The sequence below is a fragment of the Eleginops maclovinus genome, chromosome 18, assembly GCF_036324505.1.
Source record: "Eleginops maclovinus isolate JMC-PN-2008 ecotype Puerto Natales chromosome 18, JC_Emac_rtc_rv5, whole genome shotgun sequence".
In the NCBI taxonomy this organism is placed as follows: domain Eukaryota; kingdom Metazoa; phylum Chordata; class Actinopteri; order Perciformes; family Eleginopidae; genus Eleginops; species Eleginops maclovinus.
Genome location: NC_086366.1, coordinates 12,793,130 through 12,813,909, shown reverse-complemented (window position 1 = coordinate 12,813,909; position 20,780 = coordinate 12,793,130). Strand labels below are relative to the sequence as shown.

Below are 20,780 nucleotides of genomic sequence, written 5' to 3'. Positions count from 1 at the left end.
TTTTGTCTGCCTCTAAGCTCGCTAGGCCGCACTCAAAGTCCATTATTTTTGATTTTCTCATGAAATACATATCTTTTCCCACTGACATCTGACAAACAGCATATGGAAGTCATTTTATCTACCAATAATGTGTTTGTCAAAAAGTCTGAGGTCTTAATGGATTCATGCGCGCACACGGACATCCCAGCAAAGAAAGGCCTGCCAATGAGATGCTTTCAGATAGGGTGTGTGTGTGTGTGTGTGTGTGTGTTGATCCGTGTCAGTCTGGTAGTTTTTCATGTGGGGCATTCATGCTCAAAGGACGGCAGCGAGGAATTAATTGAAAAAGTGAATTAAATTTTGCTGAATTAATTGTCGGCCAGTCGCAGGCGTTAGCTTTCTTCCGAGCCCATGCACTCTCATGCAGCGAGCAGTGATAGTGGTGTGAAGGACAGGCCACAGTCTCCAGGAGGATATTGGGCCAGTGTTCAGACTTCATCTAGCAGCCCAGTCAAGGTAATGACTATTTTTGGAGCCGCTGTGCAATGCGTCTCTGCTCGCATCTTCCCGGCAGAGGATGACAAGCTGATAGTCTGTCATATAGGAAGGCTTAATTCCGCTTGTCACTCAGTTGTCCAATCCTGCAGTGCATTTAAATCAAAACCGAGATTGTTTGAGTGCTATTATGAACTTTAATAGGGTGTGTGTGTCTGGTGTGTGTGTGAGATAGCATTTGAGGCTTTGCTGGGAAAGCCGGAACAAATATTCATTTATTCATTAAACACCAGGGCCATGAAGATCTGTTGTGACACCCTTTCTGTAGCTCCTAATGGATTGAATTAATTCCCGCTAATAGCTCCAATTGCGTGCTTTGTGTGTCAGTGAGTGGGTGTGTGTGTGTGTGTGTGTGTATGTGTAGGCACATGTGTGGGTTTGTGCACGTGCGTGCCCCATATTCGTATATATGGCAGCCATGAGTGTACTGTATATGTAAAATATGTAAGTTTGCACATGTGGAAGTTCTTGTATCCTGGTTGTGTGTGTGTGTGTGTGTGTGTGTGTGTGTGTGTGTGTGTGTGTGTGTGTGTGTGTGTGTGTGTGTGTGTGTGTGTGTGTGTGTGTGTGTGTGTGTGTGTGTGTGTGTGTGTGTGTGTGTGTGTGTGTGTGTGTGTGTGTTCCCACTTGCTTTCATTACACAGCCTACATCAACGGCGCAGAGAAACATGGATGTCTGCTGGATTGACAGATAGAGAGATGGGAGAGTGCAGGAGAGGACGGATGGATGGGGGAGAGAAGGATGAATATTGACTGATCAGTGGAGAGATTGACAGCCAGAGAATAATGGGAGCATTCAGACTCCGTCTTTTTTTCCCTGTTGCTAACTTTCCTGGCACACCTATTTTTGCCCTCCTACGCTGCGAAGACTGCTCTTGAATTCTTGAAGTGATTTATTATCTGATATGCAGAATCCTGATGTGTTTATATCCAAGAGTAATTTACTAGAAACCCTTTCTATCTTTTTGTTTGATTGGACAAGCCTGAGCAAAATACTTTCTGATACATGAAAAGTGTATGAAACCTAATCCCATTTAGTCTCCATAATGAAATTCCATAGCAGTGACTTTGTGTTCATATTTTGATTATTTTAGAATGCATTATCTAAGTGTAATTCACTGTCTGGCTATTATCTTGTTAGTGGGTTTTTTTTCCACTTGCCTTTTGTGGTGACTCTATGTCCTTGGCTAAGTAAAAGTCCTCTTTTGAAGAAGGCCAAGATTAAAATAGGGGAATATAAAATATTTTGAATTGTATGTGTCAAGGAGTATTATACAGATAGATAACATACAATCAACTAAGCCCGTTCCAAATTAAATCTGGTGCCTTTCAGAAAATGACAAGGGAAGGCCGATCCTGTGCGTGTTTCTGGACATGTGTGCACGCTTTTGTTCATAGCTCCTCTTCTGTGTAACATGTGTTTCAGAGGGAACTTCTCTGGAGGAGCAAGTGCGAAGGATAAAGGACATTGAGGCCATCGAAAGTGATTCCTTTGTTCCTCAGGCTTTCAAATCATCCAGGGATGATATAAAGGTGCGTTCTGTCCCTCTTTCTCTCCCTTCCCCTCACTCTCTCTATCTTTTCACTCTGTCTCTTATTGAATTTCCCTCTCTGCAAAGCTGTGCCGTCTGTCCAGAGACAGCCCAGACCAAATCAAACATTCATTCAGCGCCGTTTGTTCCGACCTGAGACGGTTTCATCAGGCGCTCCACTGTTCGCCGCCTCCAAAACGGCAGCACCCACACAAAAGCCACAGCAGGCAACAGCCATCCTCTGTCTCCTCTCTCTGTGTCCCTCTCCCCCCTCTGGTTGTGCAGATGCAGACAAAACACAGAAGTCATTATTGAAATGTTCCTGTCTCTGAAGGAGCAGGAATTAGATTTGTTGGGTCTCATGGATGTTTTTGAAAAGATAGGCGACAACATGTGACAGCAAACCTGCACAGACCTCTGGGACACATCGCAGTGAGCCTGACAAAGGTCAGGACCCATGTGGCTGCAGCTTGGGCTGCACGGTTTGCACATGAACAGTTTACTCTGCCTTTACCACCCCAAAGTTCAAATGCTGCTTCAACAAGTTAAAATATTCAGCTCTTCTATGTCTGATCTGTGTGCACAATGTTTAAAAAGTTTGATTGATTCTGTAAAATCAACTCTCAAAACATTTTGCAGAGAGAAAAAGAGTTTCTTCAAATACAATATTTTCATATTTAGCTTTTCAAGAACAACATTTTTATAACAGTTGATTGGTTTTCATCAGTTATCATTAGTCATACTTAAAATATCCAGACAATTATTCCTCTGTAGGGAATAGTTCTTAATCTTTTTGCAAGATCACATCTTTGCCTGCAATGAAGAGAATATCAACTCTTCATTGCATTCACTCTTCATACTATAACGATAGATATACTTTATATTTCAAATTGCTTCACAGCCGTAAAGTAGAAAATATAAGGTTTTAAATATAAAAAAATAAAGAATATTCTTTTTTGTCAACGCAATCCTTTATATGTTGTATTTGACATCACAACAGTTTGTTTTTTTTTACTGTTGATGGCCATTTACCAAAAGGTCGTGTCCACTGAAGACTTTTTTTTAGCCACTGTTAACTTTTGTTTCGGTGTTTCTTTTGAGATTTGTTTTTCAAGCAAGCTGTATACGATACAAATGTATATTCAGCATATTATTACCAACAATTGTGTATTTTGGCAAATCAAGATACTTATTAGCAATATGTTTTTGATCTCACTCACATTTTGTATCCTGCCAAATATGTTATACATTGATCTTTCCAACTGGGTGAACCTTTGCTCTTTAAGAGTGTTGGAAACATGAGTGGATTTGGCAAAGTGTCCATTTTGATATTCTTCTTTATCAAGGAGAACATGTTATCCATCCGAATGCAAGGTGTATTATCTGTTTATGTAATACCTCTAGGGTAGAGGAAGAATTATTTCTAAATATCCCATTTTCTTCTGTCAGCTTGGACTCTACAGATTGGAGGACCTTTGTTCTTTTCAGTAATACAAAAAAGTGGAAGATACATTTCCTTTAGCTTAAACTGTAACAAACACTGGCCAACCATTTGATTCTTGGTTAAATGTGTATTAAGGAACTTTACTGAGATACTGCAGTTGCTGGTAAATAATTAGGACTTATAGAAAATATAAGGCAGGAAACATGGGGGCATAATGTGAGACAATAACAACAGATTCAGGATACAAGCTGATCCCTATCAAAACACTGCTGTCTCCAGCTCCAGACAGACTTTCACTGCCACCTGCTGGACAATCCTAATGTTGCAAAACAAAATTAAATCCTTTGTCCCAGTTTTATACTACATAAAAAGGTATGAAAATATACAAACATTCTATATTTTTCATTTTTAGTATAGAGAAATCTACAAGCGACATTGTCCGATACCAACATGGAATAAATGATGATAAAATAATTGCATTAAATTGCAATTATAGGCATAAAGGCATATTATGTCCTTGTTCTTTAGCTATTTGCAATTTAGTCATTGATTTTGTAGCATTTGGTAGTGCCTTTAATTCCCTTTTCCTTGTGTGACAATTATATGTAAATGTTGCTTTGGTCTATTATTCTAAAGTTTCTTCTTGTATTTAAAAAGTAGGTGGATCCATCATTTATTGTTATTGTTTTTTTATTTGACACATTTCTGCGTGTTTTATGTTTTTCTTTGAGTACAGACGGAGCCAGTTGAGGTGAAGCAGGAATTGGAGAGCGCAGATCATCACAACGTCGACCTTCCTATTTCCATAGTCTACAATGACACTGACTCGCTCGCCCATCCCAGTGTAAGTTTTCCCATTGCAGAAAGCTTTACTGCAGACTTTGTAACACTTTCTTTGTATATGAACAGCTTTCATCCTCTGAAACGGCTAAAGTTGATCTCACTTTTTGTCATTTTTTCTTTCGCCAACATATTGTTGTAATGAGAAGCTTGTTTGCCTTTGGTTGACGAACTTAGTTAACTTTTTCTTTTTATAAAATGCCTCTGCTGCCTCAATCACCACCACCACCACTATTTACTCCATTCCTGCAAATTCTGATACAGCGCCTTGTATAGTATAGGATACTGCGGAATAGTAGATTACAGCCTCCTAACATCACCTCCTCCCCTGCCTGCAGACCAATGATGAAAAACGAGAAGGAAAACTTTAAACTCCAATAATGCTCCCTTGGGCTTCCCAGTCATCTATCTCCACTGGGGGAAACTAAGTTATGCCCTGACGTATGCAGATAACCTCCTCAAATACACACACAACGCCTCCCAGCCAAAATACACACACATACACACCCTCAGACAGGCTGATGTATGGTAGCAATATGCCCCAGGCGGGCCCCGGCCTGAGCTTCAGCTCCAGCTCCTCTTCCAATTAGAACAGATGAGTCCCATTAGCCCAGCCCAGATACTGTCATCCCACACACACAGCCTCATTAGCACCATGACACCAGTCCAGGACCGACAGACAAGAACTCACTGGTGTTGAATGTAACACACAGATAACATGCGCTGCAGCTGTACGCAGCGTAGGTTAGGAATGAAGGATTGACGTGGCCGGGGCTGCTCCACAATCTGCATAATAATAGACACATATCATCACATAGATACACAGTATGTACACATAGCCCCGGATGTCGACATTATCTCTCCCCCTCACACAAACACACACAGTGAATACAGAAATGTGCCCTGCTTCTCGGTCACATAGTCATTATGTTACTTCCTAATAAACAGATGCCTTCATTCATCAGACACTCGCCGCAGCAGTTTTATAGCCCGCTTACATTCAATATCAATACTGCTGTTGATGTACTGCATAGAATACCACACATGTGTAGGCCTTCTCTATCTACCCACTGCTTGGCTCACAGATGAGTTGTGGGTTTAAAATGAAGGGTTTCTCACATGCATTTTGAAGTGAGCAGACAGGGAGAGACTAATAGGACACATAAGATACCACAGCCTTCTATTAGAGCATCATTACTGCGACCCAGGAGTCCACACGGAGGTCAAATGTGTGTCAATGGGCTGTACCAACAACTCTGTGCAAGGCTCATGGACTTACCAGGAAACAGCTCATTCATTTCTGTCACATTCTTGAAGGGAGATGTTTTGTAAGGTAACACAACCTTGTTAGGTAATGACTCAAATGCCAAAGTAGACTGTGGAGTAGAGCTTATACTGCTCTTTATCAATAAAAAAAAGAAGTAGAAATGCGCTGTGGTAGCCAACTAATTCCACCTGTGTGGGTCAAGTCACTTTAGCGCAATATCCCAAATTCGCCTTGTGTGCTTTTCAATCTGCACAACACACAGCATTCTCTATCATCACATAGTTATCACATAGATAAACCAATGTGGCGCTGGTAAAAACACCCATCTGCTTTGAGAAGGCTATTGAGATCAAAGACATGTTAAGAATAGTCGGCTACCTAGTTAAAACAAAAGCTGTTATTGATTGATAACTTTTGTGATTAGTTTTTGTGATTTTATGACACCTTTCCTTATCCTAGATCACAGTCATTTAAATATTTTGAGCTCCTTGTGTAATGCTTTGGGCAGTTTTCACAGTTTTTCAATGTTTAAAGACCAATTTACTCACTCATGTCTAAGATTTAAATTTGATTTTGTCACATATAAGAAATGCATTATTTTTGTGTTTTTAAGTAGACAAAGTTTTCCACTATTTGATGCCATTTTCTATCCTTTAAAGAGCAAATATTATGAAATTCTTGGTTTGATCTGATGTGATTTATGTCTATACATAGCTTTTTTTATTGTCTAAATGCACTCTTGAGAAGGAAAAAAAAAGAACACAGTGTTAACTTCAATCACTTACTCACATATCTCTTCACGCTGTCCTGCAGTTGTTCATGGACAAGGAGAGGGCCGAGGAGCTGTGGCACAACAGATTGATCTCTCTGCGACAGGAGAGGCTCATGGGAAGTCCTGTGACCTAATGGACTAATTTGTTTCCTGCTGTAAAAACGTGTGAGAACATAAGCAAATGAACAGTTTTTGGTCTTGATGTGGTCATTGTTATTTCAGTAATGTTGATGGAATTCATTTACAAGCTACTGTTCTTAGTTTTGCTTCATTTTTTTTTTTATTAAGAAAGGATGTTAGAAAATGTGTGTTTCACAATGTAGATTTAGCATTTGATACAATTTTGTGTTTGGTCATCAATTCTGTAATAAAGATGGATGTGGTTTAATTCTAGTGAAACCTATCTTGTGTTTTTGTGCTTGAATGATGGAGAGACATTTAAGTGGGAATTAACTTGTAAAAAAAACACCACTCTTTTCTTTAAAAATGTCTAACATGTGTTTTTAAAGGAAGATGACAGCAGTATTTCCAGTTATATACAGATGAATGAGTCAAATGGCTAGCCAGGAACTTATTAAAAAAACCTGAAGTGACCTAAGGTAACCTGATCTATTGGGCAAAATGCTCACCTGCCCTTAATGTTTTTTACTTTTCTAATGATATATATTTTTCAGAGATGTGTATGTGTATGTTTATCCAATGTTGTTTTCCTGTTCGAGCAGGGAGTCAAGGCAGTATAGAGTCCAGACTCAGGCCTATTTGTGGAACAGCCAGATGGTAAATCTATACTGCTGCTGGGACTGTGTGTCACTCATGTAAACACCAAATAGTCAGTGTTGTATTTAAAAAATGCTACTGATGAAAAATTATTTTTTTAAGCAAGCACACAAAGGTAACTTTACTACATGTGCAGTGCTTGCTTTGCATGGGTAAAGTGTGTGTGTGTGTGTGTGTGTGTGTGTGTGTGTGTGTGTGTGTGTGTGTGTGTGTGTGTGTGTGTGTGTGTGTGTGTGTGTGTGTGTGTGTGTGTGTGTGTGTGTGTGTGTGTTGGTCCTCCTCACTTGTGTTGAATGGCTTTCCAAAAATGTCTTCACAAACGCTTCATTACCAAACAAATAATAATGTAGATATGACCAGGTACGTGAAATTGATGATTATTAAAGTGAGGTCTGTGGCACTTTACCAGGGTGAGGGTGTTTAGGAACGTTTTCTAGATTCATTCATTTAAACTGACATAATAAACAATCTAAAGGTGGAATGTGTTTTTCTTTTGTTAAAGCTATAAAACTTAATTAATGTTTAATAAATGTCTGAAGTCGTTCTGTCACATTTATATTGTGTTGTGCTTTCACATAGCTATAAAAGTAATTGAAATAGGGTACGTCTAATTATTCCTGGGGACAAATGTAAAAGTTGAGAGACCCTGCGTTAGATTACCCCCCTGCTGTTTGTGTGCATGTCCAGAAGCAAGTGATGAACCTTTGAGAAATCTCTGGAGTGCAGTTGCCATTGGCAGCAACAAACAACATACATTTTTTTCTTTATTATTCTTTTTTTAAATGTATTTGTTTGCGTACTTTACTTTTGAGTGAGTTTCTATTATTATTATTATTGTTGTTGTTATTATGTTATTATTATTGTTGTTTTTATTATAGCCTGTTCAACGTTTCAAATAACGAGCCAATCAGAGGCTCGGATTTGCATCACGTGGTCGGTGTCAGCGTGAGTTTGGTTCCATGCCCCCTCCTCTGTGGTAACATTACCGAGGCTGAGCAGCGGTGGAGCCTAGACACCTGTGGCGGAACGGATTATTATTTGAAAGTCTTTATCTAACAAATTTTGTTTACAGCCTCAAATCCGTGGAAATGTTCAACAGTAATCACAGGGACTTTGATGAAGATCCGTTCTTCTCGTGAGTAGTCAAACTGTTTTTTATAAATCTATTAAAAGTCTTATTGTAAGATCTCCTTTTTGCCTGTTCTCATAATGCATCGATTAAAGACAACTTCAGAACAATTTAGAATCTGAAGTTTTACTTATATTAATTTCAACAAAGACTGTGAATAGAAAAACTGCACTAGACATACAAACGCACTAGATAACGTTAATGTTATTATTTTATAGACTATCTTTAAAATAAGTGAGGCACTGCCGAAGATATAGCCTAACATCAAATTCCACTTTCTGCTGTTTTCAGAAAAAGTGAGAACAAGGTGTCAGGCCTAGTCTGCATGCTTGTTTTTAAACATTGAATTTGTACTAGGACCATTTCTGTTTTTAAACTGTTACCTGGCAACAGCTGTTAGTAACGTTATATTTTAACAGTGAATAAAAAAAGCCAGAGGTCTTATTTTATAAAATGTGTCCAAGCTAGTGCAGCATTTGTTTGTGTCCATCCATGTTGCTATTTTCAGAGGTGGAAAAAGTACTTAGATCTTGTACTTAAGTAAACGTAGAAGTGTAGGAATACTCTGTTACAAGTAAAAGTCCTGTATTCAAAATGTTATTCAAGTAAAATTACAAAAGTAGTAACATTTGATATACTCAAAGTCTCAAAAGTAAAAGTACTCATTATGCAGATTGTCCCATTTCAGAATCCTATATATGTATGTTTTGTTCATAATTATTGATGCATTGATGATGAAAAGTGGATCTAATTTAAATCACTTTATTCACTGCTGGGTAGTATGTGAATTTAATCCAGGTGTAACTGAAGTGTTGATCCTATTTTTATCATTAATCTATATGGTTTTGTTGTGGGGTATAAATGCAAAGTAGCATAAAACGGAAATACTCAAGTGAAGCACAAGTACCTACCTCTGCCTATTTTAAATGTCGATAGTAGTCCGTACAGCTTTAGGAGTATTATAGGAAGTAACATCATTTCCATTTCTATTCCATTGTTTTTATTCAAATAGCTGCTGTACACTGCTTTTGTGTGCTACAGTCACTTTGACTTTTTGAAACAGTGAACACCTGTTGAGTGGCCACACATGACCTCAGTTCTTAGGCTAGTGTAAAGGTTGCTAAATTATTTTAGAGGTGCTTATTATTTCAGTGTGTGTTATTTGAAGGATATGGACTCCAAGATGATAGAGGATTATTAAGTATTGTGCAGAGACACTTTATTTTGTCATTCTTCTTCAAGTTTCATCATGGCTATCCCCAACATCCTGTTGCAGAGTTGTTGTTATAAATCAACAAGTGGCAGCTGAGATTCCCTTTCTTTCAACTTCCTCTTCCTCTGCCATAGGGATCCTTTCCGGGCTCACAGGGATCATATGCGGCAGATGATGCGAAGCTTCTCTGAGCCTTTCGGTGGGCATGCAATGCCCAGTATAACGGATGGAAGAAATCAGGGTCGTGGCATGGCAGAACATCCTACCTCATCCGTGGCACTGAGGGACGAACACAGGGTGAGAAAGGGCATTTTAAGAAGCACTCTTACAATTATGAGTTGTTTTATATGTAGACTCAAATAAAAAGTGATTAATTTCTACCCAGTGTATTACAGTATCTATATGTGTACACAGGCGCATAACCGACTGACCAACATACATATCATTTTGGTCTACGATGGACAAACACCTGTTGTAGCCGTTGGTTCATTAAGTTGCCTCATGACCCTCTCTAATGCACATTGGCATACAACCAAAAGATTAGTGTTTGAAGAAAGTTCTAAGTTTACTAAGGTTATAGTGTAAGCTGGCCACTGGCAGGGTAACTGGAGCACCACTCACCAAGGTATGGGGCCATGTGAGTCTCTAGTTTAGTAAAAGGGCAACCCCCTTGGCCTCACTGGACAGTTATATCTAGCCCTGAGGAGCCCTATATATAGTGCATTGTTCCACTGACATCCACTGCTTTCTTGCAATACAAGTTAGAGACTTCTTTAAAAGTCAGACCAACAGGACCCTAAAGAATTCTGTTTGGCTGTGCTGAGATGAGCTGCGGCGGCTAGAAATAACAGTTTATTTTGATAATATTCTAATTGCCTCAGGAGTTATGTTAAATTAAACTACTTAATTATATTTTAAAGGGACAATGTACATTAATCACCAGTCAAACGAATGTTAGTTAAAAGGCTAATTTTCATCTGTCTTTCCTTTGCCTCATGTTGTTAGGAATTCTGGTATAATAATAATAATAATAATAATAATAATAATAATAATAATAATAATAATAATAATAATAATAATAATAATAATAATAATAATAATAATAGAATATATATAATAGTTAATAATGTACTACACTGTGGTAAAAATCATACACAATATAGTCAAATTGATACCTGTTAAACAACTTTATACAGTCAAACAGTTATAGGCTACATACTGTATTTCTTAATATAGTATTAAACATAACTGCTACCCCATCAATATTTAATTTTAAGCCCTATGTTATATCAGCTAAGGACAACATTGGGAAAGCTGTGGCCTTTAAGTATTGTTTGATATAACTTATATATAATAATAATGATTGTGCTGGAACATTTAGTCATCATTTGTGCAGTGTTGTAGAGTCAGGCCGAGGACTGGTTCTGGTCTGCCATGTGTTGTGCCCGTTCACTTTTCCCAACTCCACTATGTGCTGCCTAAATCTCCTTCCTAAATCCACTGCTGTCCCTGTCACCTGCTTTAACCCCACTACCTGGGAGCCTGTACATTTATCCTTGGTAATGACTTTCATCAGATGACCTACCCACAATAGCCGGCAGCCTGCTTTCTCTTTGTCAGCAGCACGCCTTTAACCAGCTAATGTCAGCCGAGGACGGCCTCTGAGAACTTGACTAATGACCGCAGTGACAGTGGGTGAAATGGAGCTACACTGCAAAATGTCAAATCCAAACAATTAATTTTATCTAATAGTAGAAGTAATATACTGGGTTTTTTTTTATAGGTCCCAAATAATGCTTTACATGTCAGTGAGCTGTTGACAAGACATTGTTTACTTTGGAGGATTAAAATAAAGGACCTCAGTCTAGTGACATATTTATTAAGGACATACAGGATATTATGATGAGGTAGGGGTTCCATTGAACTGTATTGTGAGGTCTCTCAATGACATGCGAAACATACACAAATAATTGCATAGGAGATGCAGATGTAAGATCATGAAAGGAAAAGAACATGTCCTCCCAATCTCTAGACTGCTTTGTTAATCGTCCATGAACACAATACCTACTAATGGATGGTGTATACAGACTTAATGTTAACAGAACATGGAGTGGAAGTTTTACCACTTTAACTCCCACACCTACTCCTTTATCTGAAGAAGATGAGCAGCCTGGTGGTGCCCAGCAATGATCAGAGGGCTAAAGCTCTGCTGCTGTGTTGTTGGCTTTGGAAAGGCATGTGTACGGATGTCATGGACACTCTGTTTTCTCATTGTTGCTCTTTTGGTCCATCTGTTTGGCAGAACGTGCCTTGGCAATGCTGGTGCAGCTAGCTGACAGACAGCTCACACTCATACTGGTCTCCAATATCACAGGCACAAATGTGCACACAGAAATACTCACATACAGTATTAAAACACAAGCAGAGTTACAAGAAGTCACAGCATGCATCACAACACACAGACACGCTGGCACACAAACACACACACATGGAGATGCACACACATTGCTCATTTCATGCTTAAAGGCTTGTACTTCTTACATTAACTTGCTTCCCAATGGAATCTTATGCTAAGCCCTACGCTACTAAGCCCATCTTACCTTCAAAGCCTGCTATGAGTTCTCATATTTCCCAGTTTCTTGCCAACATCCACTGCATACCTGCTTCATACAACCTTTCAATGCACTCATTCATCAAGGCACTTGTTTACTGTTGAATGAAAAACAAGCATCATTATAAGTTAGAAGTGCATTCTGTAATTACATGTCTTGTTCTGAGTATAACTGGCAGGGCTATATGAGAAAATGCTGTGACCACCTAGGTAAAGATTAATTCAGTTTTTTTAATCTCAATGAGACTCCTCATCTTCTTTTACGGTATTATCGTACCAAGAGTATAAATTATACGAAACGCCTCTAACTTCCCTGGAGATTCGCCAGTCCCTAGGACCAATGCATTTGCAGCACCACCCTTATTCTTCCTCTTAAGTATTGTTGGCGCGCTAATTCCCCTACGGTCTTACTCATAGCTCCCCCAGAAGCAGCCTGCCTGCCTCAGAGAGCACAGTGTCAGTTCCATATCAGATTGACAGAGCTAGAAAAGAGAATGTCATTCTGCAGTAGTCCAGACAGCCTAAAATAATGTGTTAAAGACCATCAGGTCTACATTCCTTATCTTGCACCCTCAATCTCTCCTCTGCTCAACCCTGGTCTAAATATAATGCTGGCAGATATGTAACTGGCATTTATTAGTTCATAAATGCCACTCTGGGATATAATTGGCTGTGAGGCTTCATAGATACTGTTTGGGAGCGTTGTACATCAGCTTGACATTTAAAAAAGAGCTGAGAGTGCAGCCTTGGACTCTTTGACCCCCCGCTGGCTGGTCCATCCAGCCTTCCTAGAATGAAGCTCAGTTTCAGTGTTAAACCCACCCTAATCTCTGGCAATGCGACCCAATTACACATGGAACACAAGTCATTCAACACCCCACTGATTATGCTCAATACCTCTGTGCATCAACCCCCCTACCACCCCCTACAAAATACACGAACTGCATAGCGATGGCAGTTGAGATGCTTATCCCGGGCCGCAGGGTCATAAACACCTGGCCTGGAGAACATAGTCGGACTGCGGGCTGTTCCCTCCCTGCTCAAAGAAGGTTTATGGTCTGGAAGGGTTGTGCTTGAGGCCGTGGGCAACGCTCTGTGTCACGGGTTTAGCGACTGATGTAAAACAACCAAACAGCTTACAGACAGCAACCCCAACAAACATGCAAAATGTCTAGATTTGTGTGTGCTACTCCGCTTTGTGCTAAACTGATATTGTTTGAATCCTCAGGATATAAGCCGGTCATTGATGCCCTTTGGCAGTTTTGACAGCACGGTCAGTGGAGTCTGCTATCATACATGCTTCTCATATTAACCCATACTCACCTATAGCATGCTGTAACTCCACAACTGTCTCTGCCCGCTTCTTATTGTCTATAAGCAGCTGTCACAGTGTTTTCTCCACATACACTCCAGAATTAAACCATTATTCTATTCGATGTACACTGATAGGTTGCATATTTTTTCATCATTATTTTGAAAGCAATCATTTAAACTCAGTAGGATTTAAACTGAGCCATTTGAATGCTTGTTAGCTGTACATCTATTATTTCACCTACAGGCTGTCAACGTGTCCAAGTATAGTAGAAGCTGTACTGTTTAGAATATTTTAACTATGAAAGAGGTTTGCTTGTTCATATGTCTGCATACACTAACATTACAAGACAAACATATTACTTTTACTATACTCCAGGGACAAAAATAGCATATGTTGTGTTTTGTTTTCCCAGGCTCAGAATAATGTAAATGTAAAGGAAAATGTAAGGTACCGCAACTGTGACCTAGAGAAACTTTATTGAGTTACAATTTAGTTGAATGAGGTTCTTTGCATTGACAGACGGTGAGTAAAGTTTCCATAAATATTGAGAATATTGGATCAAGTGGGCCACGGTTAAATTCTCTCTCCTGAAAACCCCTCCAAAATAAAGACATAAACTTTTGCATGCTGCACTTGGTTTGAAGTTTGTAATGAATGTCACATGTGATGAAGTGATAATGTGAATGCCCCAGTATAAGAGTCCCAGATGGCACACATGTAAGACACATTTAGCTCACTGAACCCAGTACGTGGATGTTTGTACAGACGATGGAGTTGTTTATGAGCTGATAACACCTAGTGACCACGCTGCGAACGCCCCCAGCCATTGAACTCTTTCTGGCCTTTGGCTGTTCTTTCTCTTTTGTGTTTTTGCAGGGCACAGCTATGAACCCTTTCGGCATGTTCGACAACATGATGTCCAACATGAAAAGCAGGATGGAGGAGATGCACCGAAACGTTGTGAGTTTAATGATGTTGCTTATTTCTCAGACGGTTGTGTTACATAAACTGAAGATGCTCAACAGTGTGTGTCTGTGTGTTTCAGGAGAACATGTCCACAGATTCAAACACCCACTCATTCAGCTCCTCATCAGTCATGACATATTCAAAATCTGGAAATGAGCCTCCCAAGGTCTTCCAGGCGAGCTCGTCGACACGCCGTGCCCCTGGAGGGGTAAGCACCCCATCAGATGTTTAACTACATCATTTCACAGCACATTAGACCACAGTTCAGTGCATCGAGCTGGGAGAAGTAAATCTGTCAGTGGAAGACTCACTCATTCTGTCTTTCATGAGTGATAACGGTGATAACTTCCCCCTGGCCTTTTCATGTGAGAACATTATCTCAAGCAAACTTTTCTCACACAGTGGCCTGTCTTGACTCTGAGCCATTTAGATGATCCTGCATACACAATACCAGGGCCCAACAACAGCCACTCCTAAATGGAATGCAGCCATTACCACTATTATTAGCTCCACTTGTGTTTGACTAACCGTAAAACTGTCTAATTTCTGACTGGACATGTTTTAAGAGAGGAGTGAAGGAAATAAACATGTTGTTTGCTGGAATAATGTGCTTATTCAGAGGATAATTGATGTATCTCATGGGTTTCATAATGTTCTAATACCAGATCAAGGAGACCCGAAAAGCAGTCAAAGACTCTGAGAGCGGTCTGGAGCAGATGTCAATTGGTCACCACATCCAGGACAGGGGACATGTTGTTGAGAAGAAGTTCAACAAGAAAACAGGAAATAAGGAGTTCAACCAGGACTTTCAGAATCTGGATGAATGTATGTTAAACTGATTGATATATTATTTACACATATATCGATATACAACTTGAATTCAAGTGTATATATGACACGACAGAGGGTTTCTAGCTGAAACACTGCTGTCAACTTTGTGATTTTTGCTTCTTTGTCGGGTTGTTGCAATTGCTACTGCGGTTTTTCCATAAGCCATATAACAGTACAATGTGGCCAGATACATACATACATGTTAATGTCTTTTGATTAGCTCAGTAAACCTATATAAGGTAGACCGGCCGGTTAAACAGACATTTTTACTTTTTCATTTTATTCATGATCTATTATCGAGTCCACAGACAGATTGTTTTGAAACATGGTCCTGATCCTTTGCCCTCAGCTGAAGCAGAGACTTTTGACGATGAGTGGCAGCAAGAGGTGTCCAAGTTTCACACAACAGGCCCAATGTCTCATTTGGAGGAACCCAGGCTCCGCGGTGTTCACCGGGCAGCCCTCACCGGTTCTGAGCAGAAGCACAGGTCAGTATTAAACGCTCAGACGCCATGTGGTGTGAAAGACAGGCCAGAATTAGTTGATGATCAAATGACAAACCAGTGAAACACGCTGATAGCAGACCCATACAGTGTGCTTCTTTAAGTGTATTGAACATTTGAACATTGACCACTTAATATGTTTTTGGTTTCCCACAGTGACCAATCAAAAGACAAGGCTGAGGGTAAAAGCAGCATGAAAGGCTCGGGTTCAACAAAGCAGTGAAAACATCTGTTTGTGTGCCTATTAGAGTTTGTCAAGCTTCATGCAGTACACTCAGCTGCTCTGTACCCCCCCCCCCCCCACACACACACACACACACACACACACTCACACACACAATGCATCTGCACAATAAAGAATTGAAACCCGCTGAAGATCACTGCCACCACTGCAGAGGACATTTGCTCTGCTCTTTAATGGGTCAAATTACTCCTCCCATGTCGCTGTTATTTTTGAAGCACATCTCACACTTTAATTTGAAACACTAGATGGCTTTCTCAGACGGTTGTGTTACATAAACTGAAGATGCTCAACAGTGTGTGTCTGTGTGGCAAGCAATAATGTTATCTTTCACTAGTTTTAATACTCTTCTATGCTTATAGAATATGATTAAAACAAAGAGCTCTTTACTCTTTCAAAACATCCAGGAAACTGAAAGGGTTATTAGTATTTCATTGTACGCTGCATTGTGGAAACAGATTAAGATAAACTCATACAATGTAAGAAATATATTAACATTTAATTAAGGGTAGAAGGCACTTATTAAATCATAACACATTAACAATGAACATTTGATTCATAAGATTTGGCATCACTTGGAATTTGCTATCTGATTGATATTTTACTGATGCCATCTGTTCAAATGATGTCATTATCATAATGCAACGAGACACAATGCCGTGACTTATTGACTGTTTGAAACTTAGTCTGAACTGTCTTTTTGTAATTATATTGTCGTTATCTGCTGTAATCTTTGTAAAAAGAAAATAATACTCTTCCCTTTTTATATGTTACTTTGGTTTCTCTTGTTGTTCATCAGATGAACTCGGTACTGCGTAGCACGTTGGGATTATTCTCAATAATTCTGGCTTTGTTCCTGTATATTTTTTCAAGCTTTGAAAACAAATTATGTGACAATGCAGACTATTGTCTGAAAATAAAGAAATATGACAATAACTCTTGTTGCTTGTGTTTTGTCAATCCGAAACCAGTCCCATATATGTGGATAATTGTGATTCACTTTACAAATGCTTGACCTGTGTTTGTATGTCACTGTAGGCCTGCAGAGGGTCTGAGCATGTATTGTGATGAAGCTCTCATTGCGACTGTTGGTAGTGACCCACGGTAGTATTTTTGGATCTAAGCACTTGTCAGTAGCTCAGATTGGTCTGAGATGTTACACAGCTGCAAGCTCACCAGGCCTCTCTCTCACATGCTTATGTATCAGACTTCATTAATATCTTAGCTTCAACATACAGAAGGAAGGGGCTTAAGACCAATATATAGCTCAGCAAGGATCCACGTGTCCTGAGTGTTCTTACTTCTTAGTATGTGTATATAGTATGGAAGATTAACCATCTACTTTTCAGCACTACATTTTAATTAATATTCAAACTGGAGGATGGAGCATACTCTAGTTGGTTAAAATAGGAAACCTATTAATTTCGAAATGTATGAAACTTGGAAAACAGTTTGCACTCCCTCTTAACAAGCTCTCTTATAGTCCACCCTGAAAATTCCCCAGGTTGTTACTTAGTTACCATTCTGTAGCCCCACTATATCAACACTACTGCTTCAATAGTTAAATCGGATGCTTCTTTTTCTGAATGCTCCAAGGACAGAGATCCCAGCTATTACTCAACACATGACTGCTTTTATTGGACTCTTCATTCTAATGCCTCTGTAAATTTCAAGTCTGGCAGGTTCGTCCCTTGGGCCAGTGTAAATGTTTTGAAATGCACTGCAAACACGGGAGATGAAACGGTGAAGGTAAACTATGTATGGTATTTCCCCTGCATAGTTGAACAAATCATTCTTTACTTGTTTATTTTAAAAGCTAATTTTTGATCGCGTGAATCGTGCTCGAACAGTACACCCTCCCGATTGGTTTAACATTTTATTAACAGACAGGCCTTTCTTTGTGCATAATGAAAAAACATTAGCTTCAGTACAAATGTTTTAATAGTCAATACAAATAAGCTACAAAAGAGATGTGGATATTGAGTTGGAAGATACAACTCTGCCTCCACCTGGTGGTCATATTAGAGCATGACATTTTGTTGGAAATATTTACACAGAGCTTACAAGAAACATAAAACAAAATAACTATACAGGATGCTGAGCAATGAAACAGCACCTTAGACCAAAGCTGAGTTCTGAGACATTCCTGTATATGAAATTCATCCACCTTCTGAAAAATGTCACCAGATGTAGAAACAGTTGGGATAGTTCTTCCAGGTCTACATGATTCCCTGAGGCTGTCCCTTCCCTGCGATCTTCTTGGAGCACTCCAGCAGAGCGTTGTGGATATCTTTGGCGCAGGAGATCTGAGACTTGATCATGCCGAGGTACTGGGCGTAGGACATGGACTCTGTCTGCACCGTGTCCGGCTTGGTGGCTGTTGGGACAAGGTTGGGTGAATGTTTGGCGCTGTCAATGCTCTGGGAGAGGCACTCATACGCCAGCCGCTGCACAGAGGAGACAAAATGTGAGTTAGTGAGGTATATTTTAGATAAAGTACAAAGCGTGTTGTTCATGGTTTGTTCTAAACTGCACACTACTACTGATTTTTAAATATCTTTTTCTAAAATGTTAGGACATTTTAATGATTAAAAACAGGGACATGATAACTGGATTACAAGTTTTCAAACTTTTTGCTAATAACATTTTTCAAACCCACGGGAAAATGCTTCTTGGCTTGGCAGTTCCTTACTGTGACTCAATCCTACCAGATATCATAAGGGTATTTATTGCTGTATATACTTAAAAATACGTAAACAATATATTGAATAGTTAAATTAATATAGAAAATGTAGAAGTCGGACCAATTTCATGAGTTGTTGTGTCCAGTGAACGCAGATATATTACGTTATTCAACAATGTGTTGGTTATGTGTATTATATTGTATTGTATACGTGTGTTGAAGTCTTACCAAACACAGCTCCAGTTGATCGCAAAGAGCATAAAACTCTTCCAGGCTCTTGTCAAAGCGCTGAACAGTGGTGTCGCTGCTTTTGCTAAATCATTGGAAACAAAAGGAAATCTTAAACATCTGTAACATGCCTGACACAAACATATATTACAAGTACTATAGCTTTAAGCATAAGCCCTCAACCAATCAACTTACATGCCGTTGTCAATTGTCGTGTTATGGGCCAAATTCAGGGATGCAATCTTCATAAGATTCTGAAAATATAAAACATAGATAAAGCGGCACGTTTGTAACACATTGCTGCAGATAGTATTGGTGAAGCAAGAATGTACAACTAGGACGATTTCAATTCAGGGTAAGTCATTGGATGTTTGGGGCATTTTTCCATCAGTTTTTTAGCTCGATGCCGCACAATTACCTGCAGACTCTCCTTCAGCTGAGGGATTAGCATCTTAAATCTGTGGACTGGATCAAAGTCTTGCTGTTGGCTCAGTAGCTGCTGCTGTTGTTGTAATGAAGCTTGCTGTTGTAATCCGGGCTGGGACATCGGCCCGCCGGGCTGCTGCTGCTGAGACGCCATCATGATCGAATGAGATGTTACCACCGGAAGAAGAAGAGTAAAATATCCGGTTCAACGTTTTTCAAAATATAAGGGTTTCTTTATATTGGATTTTTTTTTGATGGAGTACAAATGTTCAGTTTGTTAATTGTAAAAGGTGCAGTAAATATAGTTGATACTATAAACAAATATACAAATTATAATAAAGTGTACAGCAATTAATAAACTGTAGGGAAAGAAGAAACACATACAACATTGGGCTCTGTTAAACTTGAAATGTCTAAATAATGTAATATTTTGGGGTACTTTTTCAAATTGTTAATGTTATTTTAATATCCATAACAATACAAAATAGGGTAGTCTTTTGGTTATCTACATAGCATTCGAAATGAATGCAAGTGACCACCTCTTTATGTGATGCACAACATACTAATTATAGCACATCATTCCCACTAATACCTGTTTCTTGTACTACTAGTCTACTTTGAAATTAAATTGAACACAAGATGTGTATTTTCTTCCAGGGTATTTTCATTGTATGTTATCTACAGTTTGTTATATATGTTGTGTTTTTCATTGTAGACACACATTGAAACTGCAATAATGATGAATCAAATGTGTCCGAACAATTGTAGACAATACAATGTCAAAATGTTATTTTTTAATTTGAAAAAGGGTATTATAGTATTCTATATCAAGTCATGTCACGTTGTAAATTAATACAAAGCAAGTGGGTCAAACCTTTATCGGAGTGTGTGCCTACTTTCATGTAGAAATGTTGATAATAAAATATGCACGTTATATTATTAAATAACTTTGGCTGTGAATACATAATTTGAGTATTTTACTTCTGTAACAATTAGTGTAAACTTCTTTATTTACGACACATTTTGCAATTAATCACACTAACCAACTTTTATAAACGATGCTATATTTCGCCATTTCAAACATATAAGAGACTTTCAAATATAAGTTAAGTTAAAGTTAACTTTTTTGTCAATCAGACCATACAACTTGTGCAAGTAATTATACAGAGGATTGAAAATGCGTTTCCCCATACTCCAAAATGTGCAGTATTATTTTTAACACACAACAATAACATAATAGTGCAAACAGACATAAACAAATAGACACAACATATACAGACAGACAGTGGGTGTATACATTTATACAGAATGGAATATTCAGTGTGCCAGAACTTGACTCAAGTTGGAAGTATGTTACTAAAGGGCAAAAATAAAAAGGTGCAATATAGCACAGTGCAAAGTTCAGAATAGCAGCACGGAGATGTATGTGAGCATGTATGATATTGTGCGTATAAAGAAGGAAATCAGT

General features: G+C 38.9%; 3 protein-coding genes across 7 annotated transcripts in view; 2 read left to right on the top strand and 1 right to left on the bottom strand.

Annotated features, from left to right (window-relative positions):
* rsrc1 (arginine/serine-rich coiled-coil 1) overlaps positions 1-6,782 on the top strand; it is a 111,204-nt gene extending 104,422 nt beyond the window's left edge. For both annotated transcript variants that reach the window (XM_063906290.1, XM_063906291.1), the window contains exons 8-10: positions 1,961-2,067; positions 4,247-4,354; positions 6,431-6,782. In XM_063906290.1, the coding sequence (XP_063762360.1) occupies positions 1,961-2,067; positions 4,247-4,354; positions 6,431-6,523 (308 nt within the window). In that variant the 3' untranslated portion in view covers positions 6,524-6,782. The remainder of the gene's footprint in view (positions 1-1,960; positions 2,068-4,246; positions 4,355-6,430) is intronic.
* Positions 6,783-8,137: 1,355 nt separating this feature from the next.
* Positions 8,138-16,911, top strand: mlf1 (myeloid leukemia factor 1). Of its 4 annotated transcripts, none has more exons than XM_063907614.1 (8): positions 8,138-8,301; positions 9,643-9,805; positions 13,348-13,392; positions 14,311-14,391; positions 14,480-14,608; positions 15,066-15,225; positions 15,581-15,719; positions 15,891-16,911. In XM_063907614.1, the coding sequence occupies exons 1-8, from the start codon at positions 8,255-8,257 to the stop codon at positions 15,955-15,957; spliced, it is 831 nt and encodes a 276-aa protein (XP_063763684.1). In that variant the 5' UTR covers positions 8,138-8,254; the 3' UTR covers positions 15,958-16,911. The 4 variants fall into 4 exon arrangements, with proteins under 4 accessions (XP_063763684.1, XP_063763683.1, XP_063763687.1 ...); XM_063907613.1 differs by having other exon boundaries at positions 14,311-14,394; XM_063907617.1 differs by lacking the exon at positions 13,348-13,392.
* A 987-nt stretch (positions 16,912-17,898) lies between these two features.
* On the bottom strand, positions 17,899-19,503 carry med29 (mediator complex subunit 29). The gene is made up of 4 exons (XM_063907618.1): positions 19,305-19,503; positions 19,082-19,140; positions 18,887-18,971; positions 17,899-18,422 (listed from the first exon to the last, which is right to left on the bottom strand). The coding sequence occupies exons 1-4, from the start codon at positions 19,467-19,469 to the stop codon at positions 18,195-18,197; spliced, it is 537 nt and encodes a 178-aa protein (XP_063763688.1). The 5' UTR covers positions 19,470-19,503; the 3' UTR covers positions 17,899-18,194.
* Positions 19,504-20,780: the final 1,277 nt, after the last annotated feature.

Coding starts and splice junctions, on each gene's coding strand:
- mlf1 (XM_063907613.1), top strand. CDS start 8,255: ATGTTCAACAGTAATCACAGGGACTTTGATGAAGATCCGTTCTTCTC. Junction 8,302..9,642: donor GATGAAGATCCGTTCTTCTC/GTGAGTAGTCAA, acceptor CCTCTGCCATAG/GGATCCTTTCCGGGCTCACA. Junction 15,720..15,890: donor GGTTCTGAGCAGAAGCACAG/GTCAGTATTAAA, acceptor GGTTTCCCACAG/TGACCAATCAAAAGACAAGG.
- med29 (XM_063907618.1), bottom strand. CDS start 19,469: ATGATGGCGTCTCAGCAGCAGCAGCCCGGCGGGCCGATGTCCCAGCCC. Junction 19,141..19,304: donor AGCTGAAGGAGAGTCTGCAG/GTAATTGTGCGG, acceptor TTATATTTTCAG/AATCTTATGAAGATTGCATC. Junction 18,423..18,886: donor ATCAACTGGAGCTGTGTTTG/GTAAGACTTCAA, acceptor TCCTCTGTGCAG/CGGCTGGCGTATGAGTGCCT.